Consider the following 23,425-nt stretch of genomic DNA (forward strand, 5'->3'; position numbering starts at 1 on the left):
TGGTAATAAGAGGAATGACACAAGCTTTTATTAACGATTCAAAAGTTCAATCTGTTCAACCAACACGTTTCAATTATCCGCTTCGAATTGTCAATGATCGCATCCCATCAATCAATATACCTCGGAAAACTGTGTCGCCAACTACCATTACCGTACTTCCCGTCGTTCTGAACATAGATCTTTCCCGTCTGACTAAGTGCTCTTCGCAGAAGGCACGACACTTGCCTTTATTTCCGCTTTCTCGTCGTCCTTGCCCTTCTGAGAAACCGCGGCACTTCCTTTTGTTCCCGCTTTCCCGTCTTCCTTGCCCTTCTCACTGCCCTGACCCGCGTTCGGCACACAAACGCATGTATGGCCTGCCGATGTGTCAATGGCTGTCAATGAAAGCAGAGTCAAATTCGTTTACCTAATGCCTCGCACTTACACTTCTCCTCTTCCTTTGGGAGCATGCAGGGCGGTAGGACTACGCAAAATTAGTCACACTCGTATTTATCATACATGAAGGAACGCTTCAAGCTTACTCAAATTCCCCAGTATATCAATGACTGGAGGGAACCAGATGAAGAGCGCAAGAATCTGACCAAAGCCCCATGCTCCCTCGCTCCAGGTTGCTCCCGCAATCCCGGACATGATGTTGCGGATCTTCCAGAGGTAGACCAGCTCAACCCACATGACAGTAATAGCCACGATTTGGACGAAGATCCGTGTGTAAATGATCACGTTTTCGACCGCTCCGTTGATCTTCTCCCCCTTCTCCGTGGTTTTGAAGCCTAACCAAAAGGCTCCAACGAAAGCAGCAATAACCGACAACCCTAATAAAACAAAGAATAAAGCCTCGAAAACCGTAGGATTGTAGCTATCGGCTTGCAACATTGGATGCAGGCAAGCATAGTCGTCATACTTGGTATCTGATTGAGTCAGATAAACGATGTATTGAATCGCGCTTTCTACCAGTATCGCAAATATCATGAAAGACGGAATCCACCGCCCTCGTTTCTCTCCACCCTCTTCGGTGTACATGCCAAGGAAAGCGAAGAGAGCACTGAGCGCGAGAACGTTGGCGGAGGTGAACACGAGCTTTTCGTAATATGATGTCCCGGAGACGAGAGATACCCATCCAGCGGTGCTGATAGATAGTGAGAAGAAGAGTGCTCCGTCTGAGAGCTCGTCTGACGCCTTTTCGAGGGCATTTGTAACCCTTTTATGCAACGTCGAGTGACAGAAGTTAGTGGCGACGAAGTATATTGTGATAAGAGCAGCCTCAACAGTGTATGAAATGATTACCTGGATTGCAGATCAGCGCTGTACATCCTGCATAGGAATTTTGAGGTCGGAAACTTACTCCAATGCCAGCAATGTCTGGATTGCCAGTGTAGCCTTGGACCTCACAGATATCATTCTCACACGCACTATCAGCTGCCTCGAGATAGTCCGTGATATTTACAGCATTCTCAGAAGCCAAAAAGTAGTTGCGATAAACGAGTAATTCGAGGTCGGTGAGGTTCTGATCCGCTAGCGGAAGAGCAGCGCTTAAGAATTCGAGCCATAAAGTGTTGTTCGAGGTATTAGCAGTATAAGTATGGGGTCCGGTAATCCAACCCAGGCTGCTTAAGAATCTCGCTGTTGCAGTGCAGTTTTGTGTCGCGTTAAGGTTCGAGAGTGATATCTGTTTCTCGAATTGCGGAGTAATACAAGCGGTTTCAATATCGTCTTTCGCAGTAACTATCCATCCGAGACTAGAAAGGGACCCAGATGACATATCATCGTAGAAGCTTGAGATTTGGTCGTTACTCTCGTCTTGGTACTCGGTTGGCAAAGCGGAACGTAAAAAGTCAATGTTAATCGTGTCGTTCCCGGAGCCGGCTCCACTCGTGGGAAGATTCTTATACCATGATATGGATAAAGTGCAGTTGGCCGTGAAATCCAAGCTTTGTACAATAGATGTCGCATTGTTGAGAAGAGTCAGGTTGACGTCGGCTCTGCTACTTAGGGCAACCGGCTCTCTCACAGCTTTGCCCACAGCGGCAGCATTGCTAGTACCTGTCAAAGTCAAGAAAACAATCAACAACGTACGCGCACAAGGTTGGGTCATCGTCAGAACTATCAGGTTGGAGATTGCACACAAAAAAGATCTTGAATGAAGACCCAACACTTGAGGAGGCTTCAGAGAGCTGAGATCGATGCATATGCCCTTGCTCTGCTTCGGGGTGGTGTCACACGCGGAAGGGTCATCGATGGTATGCCCGACTCGAGCTCACTGCGGCTGATCATCTTGGGGCTTTTCCCCTCGAGTCTTCGCATGGTGAATGGCTTCGTTGGACGGCCGAGAGGTCCACGTTACTGCATATGGGTCAAAACGAAAATGGAAGTTACGGTGACCGAATGGAGCCATGGGGCCAAATGAACGCACTTCCCAAGCCGCTCCCGTCCCCCCCCCCCCCCCCCCTGAATGAACCAAGGTGGAGATATTTGCGGCGGTGTAAAAGGGGGTGCACCAATAGGAATCTCGAAGATTCTCTGGTGGAAGTCATGTTCGTTGAAGCGCAGCTTTTTCCCACTCCGACCCCCCGCCTGCGGTCACGTGAGCCAATTCTATCCCTTCGTCCGGTAGAAACTGTCCACACTAGCAGGGGGGCCTGGCTCAGGGCGAAAAGGCGATAGATGACTAATAGGTTTCTAAGCAAAGGCACACGTTTTCGCCCTGAGCCAGGCCCCCCTTGCTAGCGTGGACAGTTTCTACCGGACGAAGGGATAACTATTCTCTTTTACCTCAGCGAGCTCAGGCTATTTTAAGAGGATCGCTTAGGGTTGATTACATAATGGGGTCATGTTATCCGATCATGTTACCCCATTTGGTCTAAGTCCTCATGTGACTTCCAGATTAGGTATAGTCACCATCTGATTGTTAAAAATGTAGGTAGAGCATAAATTGGATCCTGAGCAATGGTGGGAGCAAGGCTCCCTTATATATACAGAATGTGGAGTTGATGCCTGAGGTTTCAACAATATTTGAACTCAATAGAGGCTCTATGCCACGGCCCCGAATTTTGGGGACAGGTCGATAGTCATAATAGAGCAGGGGGTAATAGCTACAGCAGCTTTTGACGTTCTCAATAGGACGATCGATAGCATAGCCAAACTGTAGTATTTTTCTGACTGCAAGTCGAGCCCTTGTAGAGAAATAGCTAAAGAACAATAGCAAACTGATTATAACTTTATATATTTATGTGGTGGAGATTTAAGACCCTCAAACCATGCAGTCTTTTCGGCACGCAGGGTTTTAGTTGGATCCCAGATCACGTCTGGCTGCCTACCAGGCAGCTACAGTCTATTGTCTATATAAGAACACCTAGACAGCCAGCTTCTACAATCAAGCATGCTACTATCACTTCTTCTTCCAATCTCCAACTGTTTTTCGGCACGTAGGGATGGACGTTAGTAGCGTGTGTTTGAGTTCAAGGCACGTGCCAGGCCAAGCTCTTCGTTGAAGTTAGGTCATCTCACGTGAGTGAGTCACAAAACCTAAAGGCCTTTGCTAGTCAACGCGGCAAACGGTGCAGCGCAAAACATCCCTGCGTCTCCTGCTGGCGGGAAAGTTAGACCCTTACTGGACGCGCGCTGCGCACGCCGAAGCCCTGAAACCAGCTGATCTGGGTGCACACGTGATTCGCACACGACTAAAATCAGCTGACTTGGAGGCACAAGATTTGTGATTTGTAATGACATTAGATCAGCAAATGAGAAAGCATATCATTTAGGAATCGGCAGATGGTTTGTGATGACAAAGAGTGAATAGAGTTTATAAAAGCTGGGATGTGAAAGCTAATAGAATTTGTAATTCCCCCGTATGTCCCGCTTTTTCTGGTCAGGGTAGTAAAAGAAAATAGAAAGTTAAATAATGAATATTACGCTTCCTTTATATTTCGGTCATTGCCCAGATATATACCAGTCTATAGTACAAATAGATTTTGTTAGTTAAGAACTACTATACTAAAGTAGTTGTGGTTCAATTATCCGGTAATAGATTTAATATATCTGCTTTAAAAACTCCCGCTTTCTGTCGTCTTGAACTTATAATATAACTAGCCTTATATTTCTTAGATAGTATTATTATTATATTATATAAAGAGCTTCTAAGATAATATATCCTATATATATTAAATAAGTAATCCGGCTCTTTACTATTTATTTAATATCCTAATATAGATAATTCAATTACTATAGAAGCTTAATTACTAAAGTTATATATATTAAATCCGGTATTCGGTATAATACCGTTTTTAATTATTATAAACCAGTTATATATATATGAGAACGGATTATTTATAGTAATAGTATATCTAAGAAATATAAAGCCTTTATTATTATTATTTCAAAGATTGTTTTTTATGGCTTCTAGAATTACTTTAGTTCTAAGTATAAAGTAGTAATTTAGTTTCGTAAATACATTTTATAAACTAGTCTTAAGTAATTTATTTAGGGCTTTATCTATCTCGGCTAATAGTAGAATATTAATTATTTAATTTTAATATTTATTTATAGTTTTTAAAAAGTACTTATTAATATCTCTAACTAATTATAGAAGTACCTATATTGGGTTCTCTAATATATTATAATATAAAGTATAGTTAGATGAATTATTTACTTATATATAATTAGTAATATTTATATTAGTTATATTATTTAAAAAGGAAATAATTATATTTTAGCTTCGGAAATAGATTCTAAAATAGATTTCAATTATTATACTAGATATAATATTAGTATTAGTTAGCTAGAGAAAAGAAATAAAAAAATATATAATTAACTTAATTAATTTATTTCTATTACTTATAGAATTAGTAGGGTTATTAATAAGAGAAAGCGATTTAGAAATATAGGTATTTCGAGTTAATATTATAGAATACTTAATTAGTATAATTAGATAATATAATAATTATTATTCTTAAGATAATTATAAAATATCTATTTTCTTTAATTTTATAGAAGTAAAATAGAAAGAGATATAATATATTATATATTCTTTATAAATAATTCTAATATTAAAGCTTATTTTATATATATTACTATTTGCTTGACTTTTATAAAAGCTAAGAATTAAATAGATATAATTTGAAATAAGAAATCTTTATTTCTAAACTATATCTTATACTATATAATATAGAAATTAAATTAAATTAAAATATCCTATATTCTATTACTATATTCTTATTAGTTAATTTATTTATAATTCTTAACTTTTTAACTTTATATTATAATTATAAGTTTTATAATTAGAAATAAATATTTCATATATTATTAGTACATTTTTATTAGAAGAATTATAAGTTATTAGTAGCTTTTAAATATTCTAGAATAATAAATACTTATATAATTTAGATTATTATATTCTATATTATTATAATTTCCTGTTATAGTTCTTTAAGCTATTTTATCTTAGTTAGTAATTAATAATTAGGAAAAAACTAGAGATTTCTTATTTTAATTTTTTATAAGAAATAGAGTTTATTTAGAAATTAAGATTAAAATAGTTATATATATATAGAATAATATTTCTTATAATAGTCCCGTATTTTAGAAGCTAGATTATTTTTAAAATTAAGAATTACTATTATAAGTATTAATTCCTAGATTTTATAATTTATTAGACTAAAAGCTAAGTATATTAGTACTTGCCTTTTTTAAATAAAATATTCTTTTAGGGTAATAAACTTCTCTAATAGAAATATAAATATAATAAATACTTTTAGGTTTTTAAATTTGAATTACTTTAATTTATATAGTTTAAATAAAATACAAGCGAGAGATTTAATATAAAAAATATAGAAATTATTTATTTTAAAGAATTTTACTAATAGTATTAAGATTAGATTATTTTATATACTTTCTAGAAAGAAATATACTAGTTAGATTAATTACTATATCTATAATAATACTATATTTACTATTTACCTGTTTTAGTATAATATAAATATTAGTTAGAATAATTATAGACATGTCTAGAATATAAAGAAATAGGCCTAAAAAGAAAATTTTAGTATTCTAGTTCAGCTATTAAAGTAAGTTATTTATATATAAATATAGATTAGTATAACTAGTAGATTTAGTTTATTTATAGAAAGCTAGAAAGATATAAATTTTCTAGAACCGGAATCTAGTAAAGTATTTTATTTAAATATAATTAATATAATAATAAAAAGTATTTATTTTAATAACTACTATTATTTCTTCTAGTTCCGGTATTATAAGAAATATAATAGTTTTACTATTTAGGAGAGCTAAATTATCTTTTATTAGTATAGTATTTCTTATTTAAGTTAATAAATTATAAAATATAGAATCTTTTATTTAATATATTTACTAGTTAAATATAATAATATTTATAAACTAATACTAGATTAGTTATATATTTATATTAGTATTATTTCTTTATTATAGTTCTTACTATAATACTAGCCTTCTAATAAGTAAGAATTAGTAAAAGTTCCTTATTAGAAATATAATAAATAACTTATTAAAGAGATTTAATAAACTCTAATCTAAGAATTTCGTAATTTTATATTAATAATTTACTATACTAAATATATTTAAATTTATTATATTAATCTTATTAATAATTATAATAGTTTTCTTAACCTAAAGCCTTTTAATATAAGAACTTATAATTGCTTTTTAGGTTTTATTAATACTTATATCTAGAAATATATAATAGATATTATAAGAATAATCTTATCTTTATAACTAATAAGGTTTATATTAGTAATAATACTTTTAATAACTTAGCTTTTATTAATTCTATTTTTATTTCTAATATAAAGAATTTTTTTTTTAAAAGAATTATAAATATAATTAGCTTAGAATAAAATACTTATAAGAACTTTCTTTATTATAAGATACTATTTTTTATTAAATAAAAGGGTTTTAGTAACTAGTAATATAAAAGTAAAACTAGAAGAATTATTATTTATTAGATTATAATAATTAGTTAAATTAGAAAGGTTTTTAGTTATATCTAATAAAGAATATAAAATATCTTTTTTTAAATTAAGATTAAAATTATTTATCTTAAATATAAAATAATATTTAGTTATTAAATTATTAGTATTACTAAAAGCTATAGAACCTTTAACTTATTTCTTCTAATATTATAATATAGCTATTAAAATAAATCTAAGTCCCGAAATTATATATATAAATTATTTAAAAATATTAAATAATTAGAAATAGTTTAATTTTATAAGCTAAGGCTAGATTATTTCTAATAATAATATAGGGAAGTATTAGCTTATAATTAGTATTTCTATATTCTAAAAATTAGTAATAAAATAATATATTAGTATTAATATTTTAGTATTAAAATTCTTATTTATTAGTATAAGAATTTTTTTATTATTTAAATTAAGGTTAGTAAATTCAATATTATTAATATTATAGTTAAGAGAATTATTATATTAGTTTACTAATATATATAATATAGTATTAATATAACTATTTTTCTTATAGAATTATAATTATAGAATAAAAGAATTAGTTTTATAATATTTTAAACTTTAGTAAAAATATCTCGTTTTATTTTATATTTAGCTATATATTATTAGAAAAGTAAAAGTAATTAGTTTTAAGATATAAATAGCTCTAATAGTATTTTTATAAGATTATTTATAATTATAGTTATCTTTAGATAATCTTCTCTAATATTATAGTTATTATAATATATAATACTAGTAGAAATTAGGCTAGAGCTAAAGAGGCATTTAATATCTAAGAAAGATATTTATAATTACCTGATTATTATATATAACTTCGAGCTTAAGCTAGTATATAGGCCTGTATATAGCTTGTAATTATTTAGATCCGAGGCTTTTTTAAAATTCTTTTCTTTTTTTAGCTTTAAATTATTAAAATAGAAATAGCCTAATTATGTTTTCTAGGCCTTAGATCTTATACTTATAATATAATTTAAAGCTTATTTACTTCTTAATTTTATAAAGAATTTAAATAATATTTATCTAATTAGTTTTTAATAAATATAAATATAATATATTATAGCTATTTCTATACTAATTAACTAATATTAGAATAAAAGAAAGCCCTAGAATAACTAGGTAAGAAAGCCCTAGAATAACTAGGTAAGAAAGCCCTAGACTAGCCAGATAAGTAAATAGGCTAGTAACCTTATTACTAAATAAAGATTTATAAGAAAGCAAGTTCTAGAATAACTAGATAAGTTAAAAGAAGTTATAATACGAGATATTATTAATATACTATTAAAAAGTAAACCAGAGCCTTTTATTAAGTCTTCTAAAAAGTCCGAATATTTTATTAATACTTATAATAGAAGAAATATTCTTTTTTAGAGAGCTAAAAAAGAAGAAAGACCTGCCTTATTAAAAGCAAACTTCTAAAAGTTATTTTAAAGCCTAAAGGCTTTATATAAGAAAATTATTAAGCTAATTCTAAAGATATATAATATTCTTATTTATAGTAAGAATTATTATAATTAGCTAAGAGAAACCAAATAAGTCTTATAAAAAAATAAAGCTATTATTAAAAAGCTTATTATATAGCCTATAGAAATAACTAGTTTCTTTATTTTAGAAAGTAAATATTTAATTAAATTCCCTAATTCTCTTATTTTTAAAAATATAACTAAAAATAGTATTATCTTTAATAATTAATTAGTTTAGATTAAGAATAAGCTTTATAGTAACTCTAATACTTATTAAATAAAGAACCTTAAGATTATTTATATTTCCGGTTATATAGGTAATTATATTTTTATATTAATTTCCTTTTACCTAAACTAGAATAATTAATATATATATAAAACTATTAGAGAACTATATACTTATTTAGAAAAGCTATATAGTAACTCAAATAAGAAGTATAATACTTAGTAAGTCTTTAAGAAGCTATTTATAAAGAAGAGCTAGATTTTTTAGAAATTCTATATTCTATTTCTAAGATATATAATAAACGGAAATATTAACTTATAAAACCTTAAAAATAACCTAAATAATAAGCTTACCTAAAAGCTCTAAGAAGCCATAGCTATATACTATAATAACCTGGCTATTCATATTATAAAGTTTATATAATACTATATTATAAATAATTAGTAAATTCGAACTTATTATAAAAAGAAAAACTAGATATTTAAAAAAGCTAATAAAGATATAAATAAGCTAAGTTCGGGAAATGCCTCTTATATAAAGCCTGCTCTCAAGACCCTAGTAATAAATAAGCCTATTATTCTAAAGCCCGGATTCTTAAATTTCAAGTACTATAACTATAATAGATTTAGTTATATATCTAGAAATTATTTAGAGCCTAAGACCAAGTATATAAAGCAAGTCTTAATAGCTAAGCTAGTAGTACTTACTATAAGTAAGCTATCTAAGAATATAAAATAGAGAAATAAGAACTCCTAAAAAAAGTTTCTTTTTTAGGGCTATATTATATAAATATAATAGAAGTTAATTTGAGCTAGTTACTAGGAAATAAAGTATTTATACTTTCTTATATAATTAGTAATAATAGATTAGGTATTAAGATTTCTTTTTTTATTAATACTAAAATAAATAAATAAATTTTTATTAATTTCAAATTTATAAAAATAATTAAATAATTTCTAGATATTAAGCTTATTTAATTAGTATTATCCTATAATATAAAAGAGTTTAATAATAAGTAAGCTATATTTATTACTTATTATATTAAGCTTATATTTTTAATTAATAAATAGAAGATTCTAGTATTTATACTAGTTATAGAACTAGAAAAATATAATATAATTTTAGAATAATAGTAATTTATAAGTACTAATATCCTAATTAATTATAAGAATAAAAGATTAATCTAGCTAAATAATTAGTCTAGAAAAAAGAATTAGAATAAGATTCTAATTACTATATATAAGAACTTAAAACCTGAGAAAAGTAACTAGTATTAAAAAAATATAAATAGAAAGAATAAAGCTATAGCTATAAATAAGTTCTAGAAACTTTAGCTTATAAAAAGAAAATTCTCTTATTCTTTTCCTAAGCCGAACTCAGAAAGCTATATATAATAAAAGAATTAAGCTTAATATTATAGAGAAATATAAGTAGCTTTAGGAAATATAAAGGTTTTTCCTAAGCTAGAAATAGGGATATTAAAATTATACTATTTAAAGAAAAGCCATAAAAGCTAGTTAAGGCCTATAATTAATATTATAAGTATTTTACTAGCTACTTTTTAGATAAACTTATAGAAAAAAAAGAATATTTTCTTTATAATATTATTTTTCGAGATTAATAAAGAGCTAGAATTATAATAAGAAAATAAGTTTATCCCGGATAAATAATAACTAGGAAAAACGAAGTTATAGTAGCTAGTAAGAGTTTTACTAGAGAAGTTTAAGGAATTTATAAATATTTTCTTAAAAGAAATATTAAATATCTTATTCTTATATTAATTATATAATTATAAGATTTAGATTAATAATTCTAAAGGCCCAGAAAGCCTAGAATATTTCCTGCTTTATTAATAATTAACTTATAAGCTATAGGAAATTAAGTATTTCCTTAAAAAGAATCTCTAATAAGGCTTTATTAAGTCAAGCTAGTTTCTTTTTATATTTCTAATTCTTTTTATAAAGAAGGCTAATAGAGCTCTCTAATTCTATATTAATTATTATAAGCTAAATAACTTAATATAAAAGAATTATTATTCTTTTTCCTTTATTTATAAGACTCTTATATAGCTAGCTTAAGCTAAAGTCTATATAAAGTTAGATATTTAGTAAATATTCTATTAGATTTAAATAGATCCAGAATTAGAAGAACTTATAATATTTTATATAAAATATAGGGCTTATAAATATAAAGTTCTTTAGGAAAGCCTAACTAATAGCTTTATTATATATTAGAGATATATAAATAATATTTTCTTTAATTACCTTAATATCTTTTATATAGCTTATTTAAATAATATCCTAATTTATTTAAATAATTTCCTGAAATATAAAGATTATATATAAAAGATCTTTTAGTAATTATAAGATATTAGCCTCTAAGTAAATATTAAGAAATTAGAGTTTAAAATTATTTATATAAAGTATCTAGGCTTTATTATCTTTACTAGAAGTATTAAAATAGATCTAGATAAAATAGTAATTATTAAGAACTAGTAATTACTAAAAATAATTAAAGAAATATAAGGCTTTTTAAGTTTTTATAACTTTTATTAGTATTTTATTATAAAATATAGCCGTATAGTAAAGCCCCTAATAACTCTAATATATAAGAGAGTTTCGTTTAAATAAATAAATTAGTATTAAGAAGGTTTTACTAAGCTAAAGTAAGCTATATTCTTAGTACTAATTCTATATTATTATAACCCGAACCTTTTTATTATAATTAAAACAGATATATTAAATAAAGTTATAACTAGTATTTTCTTATAATAAGATCCCTAGATAAGACTCTAATACCCGGTAGTATTTTTCTCTAAGATTATATAATTAGTAAAGCTAAACTATAATATTTATAATAAAGAAATACTTATTATTATTCTTTTTTTAATTAAATAGTAAGCGGAACTAGAAGACTTATAGGAAATACTCTTTATAATTTACTTAGATTACTAAGCTCTCGAGTACTTTATAATTATAAAGAAGCTTTTAATAAGACAAGCTCGCTAGATAAAGTATTTTTCCTATTATTATTTTAAGCTTATATATTAGGTAAATAAGTTAAATAAATAAGCAAATGCCTTAAATAAGAAATATAAGAATATAATTATCTAGAATAAGATAATAGTAGCCTACTAGACCTAAATTCTCTTCCTATAATAAAAGATTAATAATAATATTATACGGGATCTCTAATTAGCTCTAATTAAGGCCTTTATAAACCTGGCTTAGGAAGAAATCTAGTATAATAGTATCTAGCTAGTAAATAAATTATTAAACGAGAACCGAGAATTACTAGAGCTAGAAAAGCTATAGAATAAAGCAAGAAATAAGAAAGAAAATACTTAAATATTATAAGATGGCTTTTTTTTATAATATAATAAACTATTTATATCTAATAATATAATAATATCTAAGATATTCTTATATATTACTCTTATTTAGAAGATATATATATAGCCCCTAATAGGATATCTAGGACGAGCCAAGCTTTAATAGCTTTTTTAGGCCCGCTATTACTAGTTAGGCCAAGATATAAATATTAATTACTATAGGAATAATTACTATATCTATTAATAATTCTATATTTCTAGAGATAAGAAGCTAGGGCTCTTATATTTATTACTAGTTCCTAATTATCCCTAGTAATATATATTAATAAATTTCAAGAAATACCTAAAGAATAAAAATAAATATAATATAGTAATAATTTTTATTAATTATCTAGGCAAGTATCCTATTATAATTCTTATTTAAAATATAATAATAACTAAAGAATTAATACTTCTATTCCTTATTTATATAGTTTATTAAATTAGTATTTCGGAAACTATAATATCTAATTAAGGCCTCTAGTTTATATCGGATTTCTAGAATAAGTTCTATAAATATATTAATATAAAGCTCAAGTTATTAATTACTAATTATTCCTAAACTAATAGCTAAATAGAGATTATTAACTAGTATTTTAACTAATAGCTATATCCTTATATGAATTATTATTAGAATAATTAGAATAAATAAGTAATAATAATTAATTATTAGTAAATAGCTCTAGTTTATAAAACTATAAGCTAATTCCCGTTTCTTATAAAGAAAGGCTATAAACTATAGACTTTATTTAACTAGAAAACCCAAGTATAATTAGGTATCCTAAAAAAAAAGCTAAATAAATAAGAGGTAAAGGCCCTAATAATATGACTTTATAAATTATAGTAAAAGATATAGGAAAATATAATATAAATATAAGAATATTATATTATTTAAGCTAATAAGTACTACTAACTAGTAGATTTTAAAATAGAAAACAAGATATAAATTATTACTAAGTACTAAAAGAATAATTATTCGAGCCGCAAATTAGCTTACTAAATAAAAGAATTATATAAAATCCTGAAATAAGTAAAATATTTCTTTAGGCTTAAGCTTCTGGAATTAATAAAAATATATCTGGTATTTTATATAGAGAAGCTATATAAAGACCTAAGTAACTCTTTTTCTAGATAAGTAAATCCGGAGCCTTTATTATTAGAACTATAAAATAGGGAAATAAAATATAAAGTTTAAGAGATATAAATAATAAAACTACTTTATAAGAAACTAAAATACTAAGTCTAATAAAAAGAATAGAACCCAGATTCGAAATAGTATCCTATTTCCTTATTAAGTAATAATACCCTAACTCTTTAAAGCTTTTATAATAAGAACCCCGAATAGCCAGAACCGCTCTAGAATCTCTTTTATTAGTTAGACTATATTAAGAATAATATATTACTAGAACTATATAATATAAACGGAAATTCTTTAAAGTTATATATAAAAGGCCCTAGTCTTTAATATATAACCTATAACTTGGAAATTTAATAAGAACTTTTAAAGCTCGAGAATAAGCTTATTTTAAAAGAGAGAAGTAATATTATAGTTATTATAATATATAATACTAGTAAGAATTAGGCTAAAGCTAGAAAGATATCTAGTATCTAAGAAAGATATCTATAATTACCTAATTATTATATATAACCTCGAGCTTAAGCTAGTATATAGGCCTATATATAGCTTATAATTATTTAGATCCGAGACTTCTTTAAGACTTTCTTCTTTTTTTAGCTTTAAATTATTGAAATAGAAATAGCCTAACTATATTTTTTAGGCTCTAGATCTTATATTTATAATATCTAAGGCTTTTCTTTTTAGTTTAATATTCGAAAAGTTAACTAGTAAAAGTAATAGTTATTACTAGAGACTTTTTATAAGCGAGCTATTATAGATATAGACTATAATTAGAGTATTTAAAGTTATATTCTATATTAGCTAGTATTATATTATATAGGTTTTTAGTTTATATTAATATATAATATTTAAAGAATAATAGGTAAATAAACTATAAATTATACTATTTATAGTTATTAATATAGCTCATAGAAGTCCTATTCTCGATTTAATATATATATTATTTCTTATTTATAGAATTAGAAGAATTACTAATAAGAAGTAAAGGAAACTAGATAGCTATATATATATATATATTTCCTTAATTACTAAAGATTAAATTAGATAAAGCTATAATTATAAATATAGTAATTTAGAAGCTAGAATAAAGAGCTTATTATTTATATATTATTAATCTTATAATTATAAAATAAGAAATTAAAATATTAAAATATAAACTAGTTTATATCTTTTTACTAAATTCAGAGATTAGTAGTATTTAGAATTAGAGTAGCTTTTATTTTCTTAATAGCCTACTTTAATAATATAACTTTAAAAAGTATTTAATATAGAGAAATATTATTCTTTATTATATAGTTTATAATATAATAAATAAAATAAAAAGCTTTTATTATAGTTAGAATCTAGAAGATATCTTAATTAGAATAAATATAACTTATAATTACTAGATTTCACGAGTTAATCTAATTATAATTCCGAGCCAAGTAAATTATATCTAATTTATTAATTATAAAAATAGAAATAAGGCTCTAGAATATACTAAATTTATAGGTATCTTTATTTGGCTCTTTTTAATAATACTTAAAGCAAGTAATATTATAATTTTGGAAATGAATTTATTTCTTATAAATAATAATATTACTATTAATTAATAGCCTAATATAAAATTTATAGTTAGTCTCTAAATTCTTTATAGAAAATAGTATATTTGTAGTATTTGGTTTAGAATAATTAGTAATATCTAAGTTTATATTTTATATAATAATAGTTTCTAGATAATATATTATTCGAATAATAAAATAGCTATTTTAGAGAAACTAATTTCGTAAAATAATAAAAATAAGATTACTAGTAAATTAGACGAGTATATAGAAATATAGTATTTTATAGCTATTAGTCTTAATAATCCTAAAATAGTTTATAACTTGCTTAAGAATTTCTATTTAACTAGTACTATTATCTAGAAAGCTATTAAAGATACTTTTATAAATATAATAAAAGAACTATATAACTATAACCGGATTTAATATTACTATTACCCGATAAATTACTATAATAGTAGCCGGGAGGGCGTTTTAAGAATATTCTATACTAGCTAAATATAGAATTAGGGGATTTCATAAATCTAAGAAATTAATAATTATTTAAAATACTAGTATCTTATAATATATAATTAGTTTTCTAATTTCGGAATATATTTTTAGTTTCTAGAAAAAAGACTCCGAAACCTATATACTAATAATAATAATATTTTATTATAATTACTAAATAATAGAGTTATTAATAATCCGGTATTTAATAACTATTTTTATAATATTATCTAATTAATTAATAGTTAAAGATATTATATTCTTAGTAATTAATTTCTAGTTTTTATATTTTATAAATATAATATATATAATAGAAGAACTTTAGAGCTATAAGTAGTTATAAAAGAAATATATAAAGGTATTATAATAAGTAAATTTATAACTATTAATTAAGCCTTATATAAAGTTATAGAAATTATATACTTTCTATTATAGTAATTTAATACCTATTTAATAAAGGCTTTAAGTAATACTAGAACCGTTCTCTAGTTCAAGTAGCTTCCTAGGCTAGTAGGAAATAGAGTTAAAAAAGCGGCTATAAAGTAATAAAAGTCTTCCTAACTATTTACTAGTATAGCTTAATTATATATAATATACGAGATTATTAGTATTTTTCTTTATATATATAAATATTTATTTATAAAATTATCTTTAGTTAACTCTCTCTTTTTTAGTTAGTACTAGCTACTAGTTATAATACCTAGAAAGATATCTATTATTTATTTATTTAGATCTTAATATTTTCTATTTATATTTATATAAATAAAGCTAGTTAATAAAACTTTATTATTATTAGTATTAAGGCCTTTATTTTAGGCCGCTTAAAGGTTATTCTTATAGTTACTAACTTATAGCTTAACTATATATCTCTTATATTTATAGTAATTTAGGCTCCTAAGACAAATAATATTATTACGGATTTTAAATAAAATAAAGTTATTATTTCAAGTATTTATTATTTAGTAATTAATAATAAGATTATAATATAGATAGTTATACTAGACTAGATATTATAAAGCTACTAGAACCTTATTCTTCTAAACTTATAGGAATAGCTTAAAATTTATATTTGCTGAAATATAATTCCCTAGCCAGAAAACCTTAATAAGGTTATCTAGTTTTAGTTTAGGACTAGATAGGATCTAGAGAAGCTATTCCGGGTTTTATAGGATAATAATAATATAGCCTTATAGTACTTTATAATTAATTAGAAATAAATGCCTTTTTGACTACATTTTAATAATAGTACTAATTAGATAATATTTCGTAATAAGATATTCCTTAACTAGTATAAGATTATCTAATATAACCGGATAATACTAGTATATAATAATATTAACGAGGTTTTTTGCCGAGAACTTAGGAATAGTACCGAGACTAAGAGCTATATAATATTTGAAATAAAAATCCTATATATTCCTGTATTGGCCGCAGATATCGAGGCTATCTTATAAAGATTACACGAAATTGTCCTTATTATAGATTTTATAGATATCTATAATAGGGACGAGCTTGCTATAAGAATAGTATATAGATCTCTTAGATATGGCTAATATTTCATGCTTATATTTACTAATAGAAGTTCGAATATATAACAAGGAAATCTCTTGAGGAAATATATCTAATATAGTCTCTTAGAGCTTAAACTCGTCTTTTAGAAAGTTTAAAGTAACTCTAATAGCTTCTTATAGTAGTATATTAAACTCTGTCTTTATCTAGGTACGGATCTTTAGAGAGCAAGGCGGAGCAGGATTTACAGATAAAGAATGGTTTATATGTGGAAGCTTTCTTTTATTTAGTAGAATTATTAGTAAAGGCGGGATGGAGTTCCGAAAGGCTAATGACTGTTGGGATATGCTTGTTTCTAAGCATGCTTCCGAGATTCCAGAATGATCCTTGGAACTGGGGAGTAATGGGAGGCCTCCGTGGCCTAGAGGCTTTATTTGCCCTATAGAATTTAGGAATGGATCAAAGGCAGATGGTAATGCAGGAGGGCCTTCCCGCTCGTTTGATCTAAAGTCCTGGAAATGGTGTCGCCGAGTCTCCGCCGGGAATGCTTCTGAGGCGGCCGCTGGAGCCGTAGCATATTCTGCCACTCTTGGTCTCCTGGTTAGGAGTTCTGTAGATTGTTCTTCTGGTAGAGAGTTTAGACGCAGGTCAAAGGCCGGCGAGAGCAGAGGGGCAACCTTGTGAGAGCTGGGATCGTCTTCTCTCAATCTGGCGCATCCTCGTCCCTAATACCACGTCCGGTCGTCGCAGGCGGTATGCCGCCGCCCAAACGCGGCGTCTTTCCTGTGGCGCATATTAGCAGGGCCAGAAAGAAAGGCCGCGACCGCGGGAGACACACTTTACAGGAGATGCAGGTCTGCTGGCGTGTACTATCCCTCCTGATCCCGAATTTATCAAATGACTGAGCCCCCTTTGAGCCGCATCCTTGATTACCGCACCTGAATAGGGAAGAATGCATAATATTTTACGGTTGGAGGACGTTTCTATGATTAAGCCTATGCATAAGGAAAGAAGGAAGCCACTTGAGCCATGGGGCGTTTTAAGGAAGGGTGCTCCATTCGAATTAAAGAGCAAGGTACAGGAATACCAAGGTCCTTTGCCGGTGCTAAAGATACCGTAATGTAACCTGCCGATTAAGGTTTCGTTTGTTAGTCTTCGTAATATGCGGGGAAGAAGTATACTTTATCTTGGGCTCTAGTATGGGAGGATGATCCTAGGAGAACTAAGGCTCTAGTAATCGATGAAGCAGGCTTACGCTAGTGGGAGGATTGCGGATCAGACCAGAGTAAAATTCCAAGTTTCCTCGTAAGGATCCCTCTGCGCCCGTATATTGACAGGCCATTGAGGCGTCGTTGCCTGTCAGAAGATATGAAGACAGCGAGTCTCATGATCGAAGAAGGGTTATCGTTAATTAGGATTATTAGCTCTACTTATTGAAGAGCTTTATAGCATGTCTACAAAATAAATAGACAATATTGCGAAGACTCTGTAATGGAGAAGCGTATGAGACGCTTCCATAGGTTAACCGCTTATCCAGCTAATGAGAACCCGTGTTGCCAACACCCAATACTATCCCCCCTAAACAATTATGGGTGGGTCCAATATTCGCCACTATCTCCACACACATCACTCCACTAAAGGCACGCAATTAAGTCTTCACCGCTTTCCTATTCAATTTGAAGCTATTCCCACTTTCTTCTCTACTTTACAGCTCAGTACTTTGTAGGCCCGCCGTGAGCTTCCTTCACAGCCTCACAGCGTCTCCACCAGCTATTATAAAGGCCTTGAACGTACTCATCTGGCACAGCGTCCCACGCATCTTGTACAATCCTCCGGAGTTGATCAAAGTGGATCTTAGCTGGATCGTAACGCGCTTCCCAGTAGTGCTCCTCCATCCAATTCTTTATCCAATTCCATACGTGCTCAATAAGGTTCAAGTCTGGGGAGTACGGAGGTGCTTTGATCGTTGGAATATGACGAAGGAGTAGGTTCAACTTTGTCTCATATAATCGGTGAGAGGAAGCATTATCTTGCCAGAACCTATACCCCTCAAGTGGGTGGTCTCGGAAGAACTATTCGATTCTCGAGAGGATCCTGCGATCGTATCGTTCAGAGTTAATCGTTCCCCAGCTCTTCTCCCAAAATAAGCAAGGGCCTTTCTTCCCATCAACTATACTCCCCCAGAACATCCACGCAGGGAGCTTAGAATACTTGTGTCTCACACACTCTGGAAGGAGACGATCGCTTCCATCTTGTAAGCAAGTAATATACGAGTTCGTATGAGCTCCACCAAATGCCCACACTTCGTCTGTGAAGCAGATCCTCTGTACACGTGATCGTGGCCATATGCTTCCCTCCTCTGCTAAGTCTAGCCTCTCCTGGCACACAGCAGGGTCGTCTGAGAACCCCTTCTTCCGTGAAACACGGCGGCAGTAACCAATATCCTGAATAGCTATACGAATAGCTTGCTCCTTAGCGTAGAGCTGTGGAAGGAAGTGAGGGATCTTGTGATATGCCACGTGACGGTGAGAAGGAGAGGAAAGGAGCCACTCCTTAAGCGTCGTCTTTTCAGGAGTATGGAGCTTTGCATACCTCCCTGTCTTACTCTTTTGAGGAGTAAGGCGGTGGTTCTTTGCATAGTAGATTTGGCTGTCTGTAACGTCTAGTGTCTCCTTAATTTGGGCCCGTGGTATCTTAAAAAGGAGGGCTATTTGGATCTGGAGACGCTTATCACGTGTATACTCTATGTACGAGGGATTATACTGCGAGCGCGAGCGCGAGCGTTGAGGTTGAGAGGACTCTGCTTGAGAGTCTGGGACAAAGAGAGGAGGAGATGGTATAGACTCATTAAGAAGAGAGTCTGGGAGTAGTTGAGAGTCTGGGAGAAGGTCACGTGAATCCCAGGACTGCGTAGTCTGCTGTGATTCGTTGATTTGAGGCCTAGGGCCATTGCGGGAGTCCCACGACTGCGTAGTTTGCTGAGACTCAGGGATCTCAAGAGGAGAGCGTGGCTGCGCAGACAGTGGAGTCTCTGCGTCATAAAGGTTACTGTAATAAGGCGGTGGCGTAGTGAAGCGTGGATCTTGAGAGTCCATTGAAAATTGAGGATATAAGGAAGTAAAGCATAGCCAGTGGAAGCTGCGATTTCTGCCATACTTATGGTGCAGCTGCGTACGCGAGCTGGAAGGTTCTACGCGCTCTGATTGGCTGAAAATGGGGTGAGGTGTGGTGTGAGTGAAGCATGAGAGTGTGGCGAATATTGGACCCACCCATAATTGTTTGGGGGGGGATAGTACTAGGGGCATTAAGTCTGTGATCACGTAGATACACACTATGCAAACCAACCTATTCGGGCAATACTGGCACGAATGAGGGCGAGCCGCTGGCCACCAAATTCGGACGCTCACAGTAGCTAGTCAGCATCAGGCTTGGCTTCCCAGATTCTTGGTGCAAAACCCCGCATTTTGGGGCCCCTGTCCTCGCACGCTGGTTAGTTATCCCTTTTACTTCGTTTCAGGGCACACTTCGTTTCAGGGCAAGGATGAACCCCCTCATTATTCTTCTTAACTCCTTCGCGCTACGTCTTGTATCTAGAATCAACACAAACATTAACTCAAACCCTCACAATTAGTGCAAACAGATAGCTAGAGTGTGTTTCGTGACGCGTAATTGAGACGCGTGACTCACCATGATAGAACATTCTAGACTCTGTCTTGATCCTATTCAAGCTTCCATAAGGTGGCCTTTTGATGTTCCACTCCTGAGCTTCGCCAAGAGTGCTTTCTATACTAGCGTGCCCCACCCTTAATATGCTTATCTTCGCAGCCGCCTTGTAAGGGGCAGCTGTTTTAGGCGGGTAGGGCTGAGTTTCGATGGTTCGGATCCCTATTATCTAATATTATTAATTTGTCTATCTAGGCAATTATCTGGTCTGGGCAAGGCTTTTATTTGGATCTACTAAATCCGGTATTATAGTATAGTAGTATCTCTTGTATCCTTTTTAGGAAGACAAGTATAAGTCACCGACCTATTCTTCTTCTATTATCTTCTATAATCTTCTAAGGCCACATTATTATTTTCTTTAATTATTACTATTAGAATAATACTCCCTCAAGTTTAGGTAGCGGATAACTAATCCCTCATACCTCTTTTAAAACGCCTGTTCTAGTATAATCTTCTTATTACTTCACCTTTGCAACTAGTCTTATATATATTTACCTTGTCTGAGACCGGAGGAAGAAGGCCCAAAGCTACTATATATAAGGATTAGTATAAATAGCTCGTAATAGAAGTGCCAGAGGAACCTACTTCTCTCCTAATATTTACTTGCTTTCCAAGACTAGCTCCTGAGATTTAATTAAAGATCTGGTTCTTTATAGTTCTCGAATCTCGGATCTTAAAGCTAGAATTTCTTAATAATAGAGAGTAGTACTCGCCCATACTATATAGTAACATTATCCCGGCTAGTCTATATACCTGCCGTAAATCTTAATAAGAAGCTCTAAAGACGTATTAATAACTGAGTTTCGGGATATAAATTAACTTCTCGGTTAATATTATCTATATATAATTATTTCTGGATTATAATTAGACTAGTATCTAGTTCGAAAAAGAGTTTTTGGAACTATTATAGAGTAATCCGGTATTTAAAAAACTTTAATTTCTTGCCTTATAATAGAATATATAATACGAATTTATATTTATAAATAATTAATATATAGTTCTGGAATCTTTACCCGAACTTATAGAGCTAATTATTATCTCCGATAATAATGGCTTATTCCCAGATTAAGAAGGTAAAGGATTTAATTATTAGAATAAGGATAATAAGGTTATATTTAAGGATTTTCCCGAATATAGTATATTATCTAATAAGAAGAAAGTAAGACAGGATTCTGAGAGAGAATATAGGCCTCAAGCTAGCTAGATTATAGAAGATCTATATCTAGATAGGTATTACCTATTATATAATCTACTAGAATTCAAGTTCCGAATAGTTTAAAGATAATATATTAAATAATTTAGCTTAATTTAATTATTATCTCTAAATTAAATCAAATTAAGTCAAAATCTACTTAATTAAATTATAATTATTTATTTAGTCACGTGACCGTATATATATATTCGGAGATTAGAAAGTATAATAAGGCTAAAATAAGATTTAGGCTAGCTTATATCCGGTATTACTTTAGGTACTTTTTACTAAATCAGGTATTATATTACTTAGTAAATAAAGCAGAACGAGCTAAAGATATTAGAACTTACTTAATTTTCTAGTAATTTATTATTATTTTATAAATCTTATTATTATAAATAAAATAGCTAAAAATAAATCTTTTTATAAATAAATACTTTAAAATTAGGGGGCTATTACTAATCAGACGCTTATTAAAGAATCTTCTAGATTCTAGAGAATTTATATATAAATAAGTAATTTCTCTTAAATTACTTTTTTATTTTATTATTTTATATATAAATATCTTAATAATTATAGCTCTAATTAAGAAGCTTTTAACTATAAACCTATTTATATTTACTTGATATATTCGAAAATATCTCAATAATTTTCAATTAATCTTAATATTCTTTAAAATAAGAAGAATTTTAAGCTAGAACTACTTTTAAAATAAGCTTTTATTTTTAAGCTTAGCTATATAAGAAAGACTCTAGACCCTCTTAAAGCTAATCTAGAGGACCTTAATAACTATTAAATAATTACTATATTATACTTATTTAAGGGCTATAAATAAATAGTATATATTTTTAATTTAATTTAATTATAAAATAACTAATATATTTTTAGTAAAAAATTCACAAAATAAAGAATCGGAAAATTAATAAGTAATTATAAGAGCTATTATTTTAATAATTATAAGTTAGTTAATATAAATACTATATTAAAGAGTAATAAGCTTTATAAGTAATTAATATTAATTTATAAAATAATAATTAATAGTTTTTATAGCTACTTTTTAAGACTTAAATTAAATATCTATTACTAAATTATTTAGTAAAACTACTAGTTAAACTAGTAAAGGCTTTATTATGGTTTATTTTAAAAGATTATTATTAGACTTTACAATTAATAATAATATTTCTTTTAGAGCTATTATTATTCCGAGCTTTAAAAAGCTATTTTAATATTTAAATTAGTAAGTTTTATTTAAAAATTACTTTTATATTCTAAAGTACTTATAAATAAGCTTACTTTAAGATATAATAATAATAGTAATCTTATAAAAGAAGAATTATCAGATAATATTTTATTAAATAATACTTTTTCTATTACTTTAAATACTTAAATAGCTATAAATTAGAAGGCTTATTTAGGAATTACTATATGAGTTATTCTTATTAATAATAATTAATAAAAAATTTACTAATTTAATTTTTAAATATTTTATAAATAAAGATTTTAAATTAAAATCTTATTTATTAGCTATAAAAGATTTAAAAGATATTTATAGTAGTAAATATATGAATTCGATTCTATTAGAAGCTTTAAAAGCTTATAGTATTAAATATAATATTACTAGATAAATAATATAAATCTTGTTTTTTTAAAATAATTACTAATATATTTTATTTGGTATTACTCGAGATAATACTAGCTTAAATAATACCTTATTATAGGCTTTTATAAAGTATTATAATAAGAAAGGCATTAAATTTCAAGGAGATATTTCTTATATAGCTTATATAT

General features: G+C 28.8%; 2 protein-coding genes across 2 annotated transcripts; both read right to left on the bottom strand.

Moving 5' to 3' along the window:
- Positions 1-9: 9 nt before the first annotated feature.
- K444DRAFT_612865 (uncharacterized protein) lies at positions 10-2,433 on the bottom strand. Its single transcript, XM_024880225.1, has 4 exons — positions 1,343-2,433; positions 522-1,284; positions 407-463; positions 10-356 (listed from the first exon to the last, which is right to left on the bottom strand). The coding sequence occupies exons 1-4, from the start codon at positions 2,090-2,092 to the stop codon at positions 193-195; spliced, it is 1,734 nt and encodes a 577-aa protein (XP_024736696.1). The 5' UTR covers positions 2,093-2,433; the 3' UTR covers positions 10-192.
- A 15,932-nt stretch (positions 2,434-18,365) lies between these two features.
- On the bottom strand, positions 18,366-19,823 carry K444DRAFT_722458 (uncharacterized protein). Its single transcript, XM_024888560.1, has one exon. The coding sequence runs from the start codon at positions 19,815-19,817 to the stop codon at positions 18,795-18,797; it is 1,023 nt and encodes a 340-aa protein (XP_024736697.1). The 5' UTR covers positions 19,818-19,823; the 3' UTR covers positions 18,366-18,794.
- Positions 19,824-23,425: the final 3,602 nt, after the last annotated feature.

Source organism: Hyaloscypha bicolor (genome assembly GCF_002865645.1).
Source record: "Hyaloscypha bicolor E unplaced genomic scaffold K444scaffold_73, whole genome shotgun sequence".
Taxonomy (NCBI): domain Eukaryota; kingdom Fungi; phylum Ascomycota; class Leotiomycetes; order Helotiales; family Hyaloscyphaceae; genus Hyaloscypha; species Hyaloscypha bicolor.

What these genes read in the sequence shown, in the direction of transcription:
- K444DRAFT_612865 (XM_024880225.1), bottom strand. Translation starts at nt 2,092, where the DNA reads ATGACCCAACCTTGTGCGCGTACGTTGTTGATTGTTTTCTTGACTTTG. An exon ending in CAGACATTGCTGGCATTGGA is followed by an intron (nt 1,285 to 1,342) that starts GTAAGTTTCCGA and finishes TCTGCAATCCAG; the next exon opens with GTAATCATTTCATACACTGT. An exon ending in GTGTAAGTGCGAGGCATTAG is followed by an intron (nt 357 to 406) that starts GTAAACGAATTT and finishes ACACATCGGCAG; the next exon opens with GCCATACATGCGTTTGTGTG.
- K444DRAFT_722458 (XM_024888560.1), bottom strand. Translation starts at nt 19,817, where the DNA reads ATGGACTCTCAAGATCCACGCTTCACTACGCCACCGCCTTATTACAGT.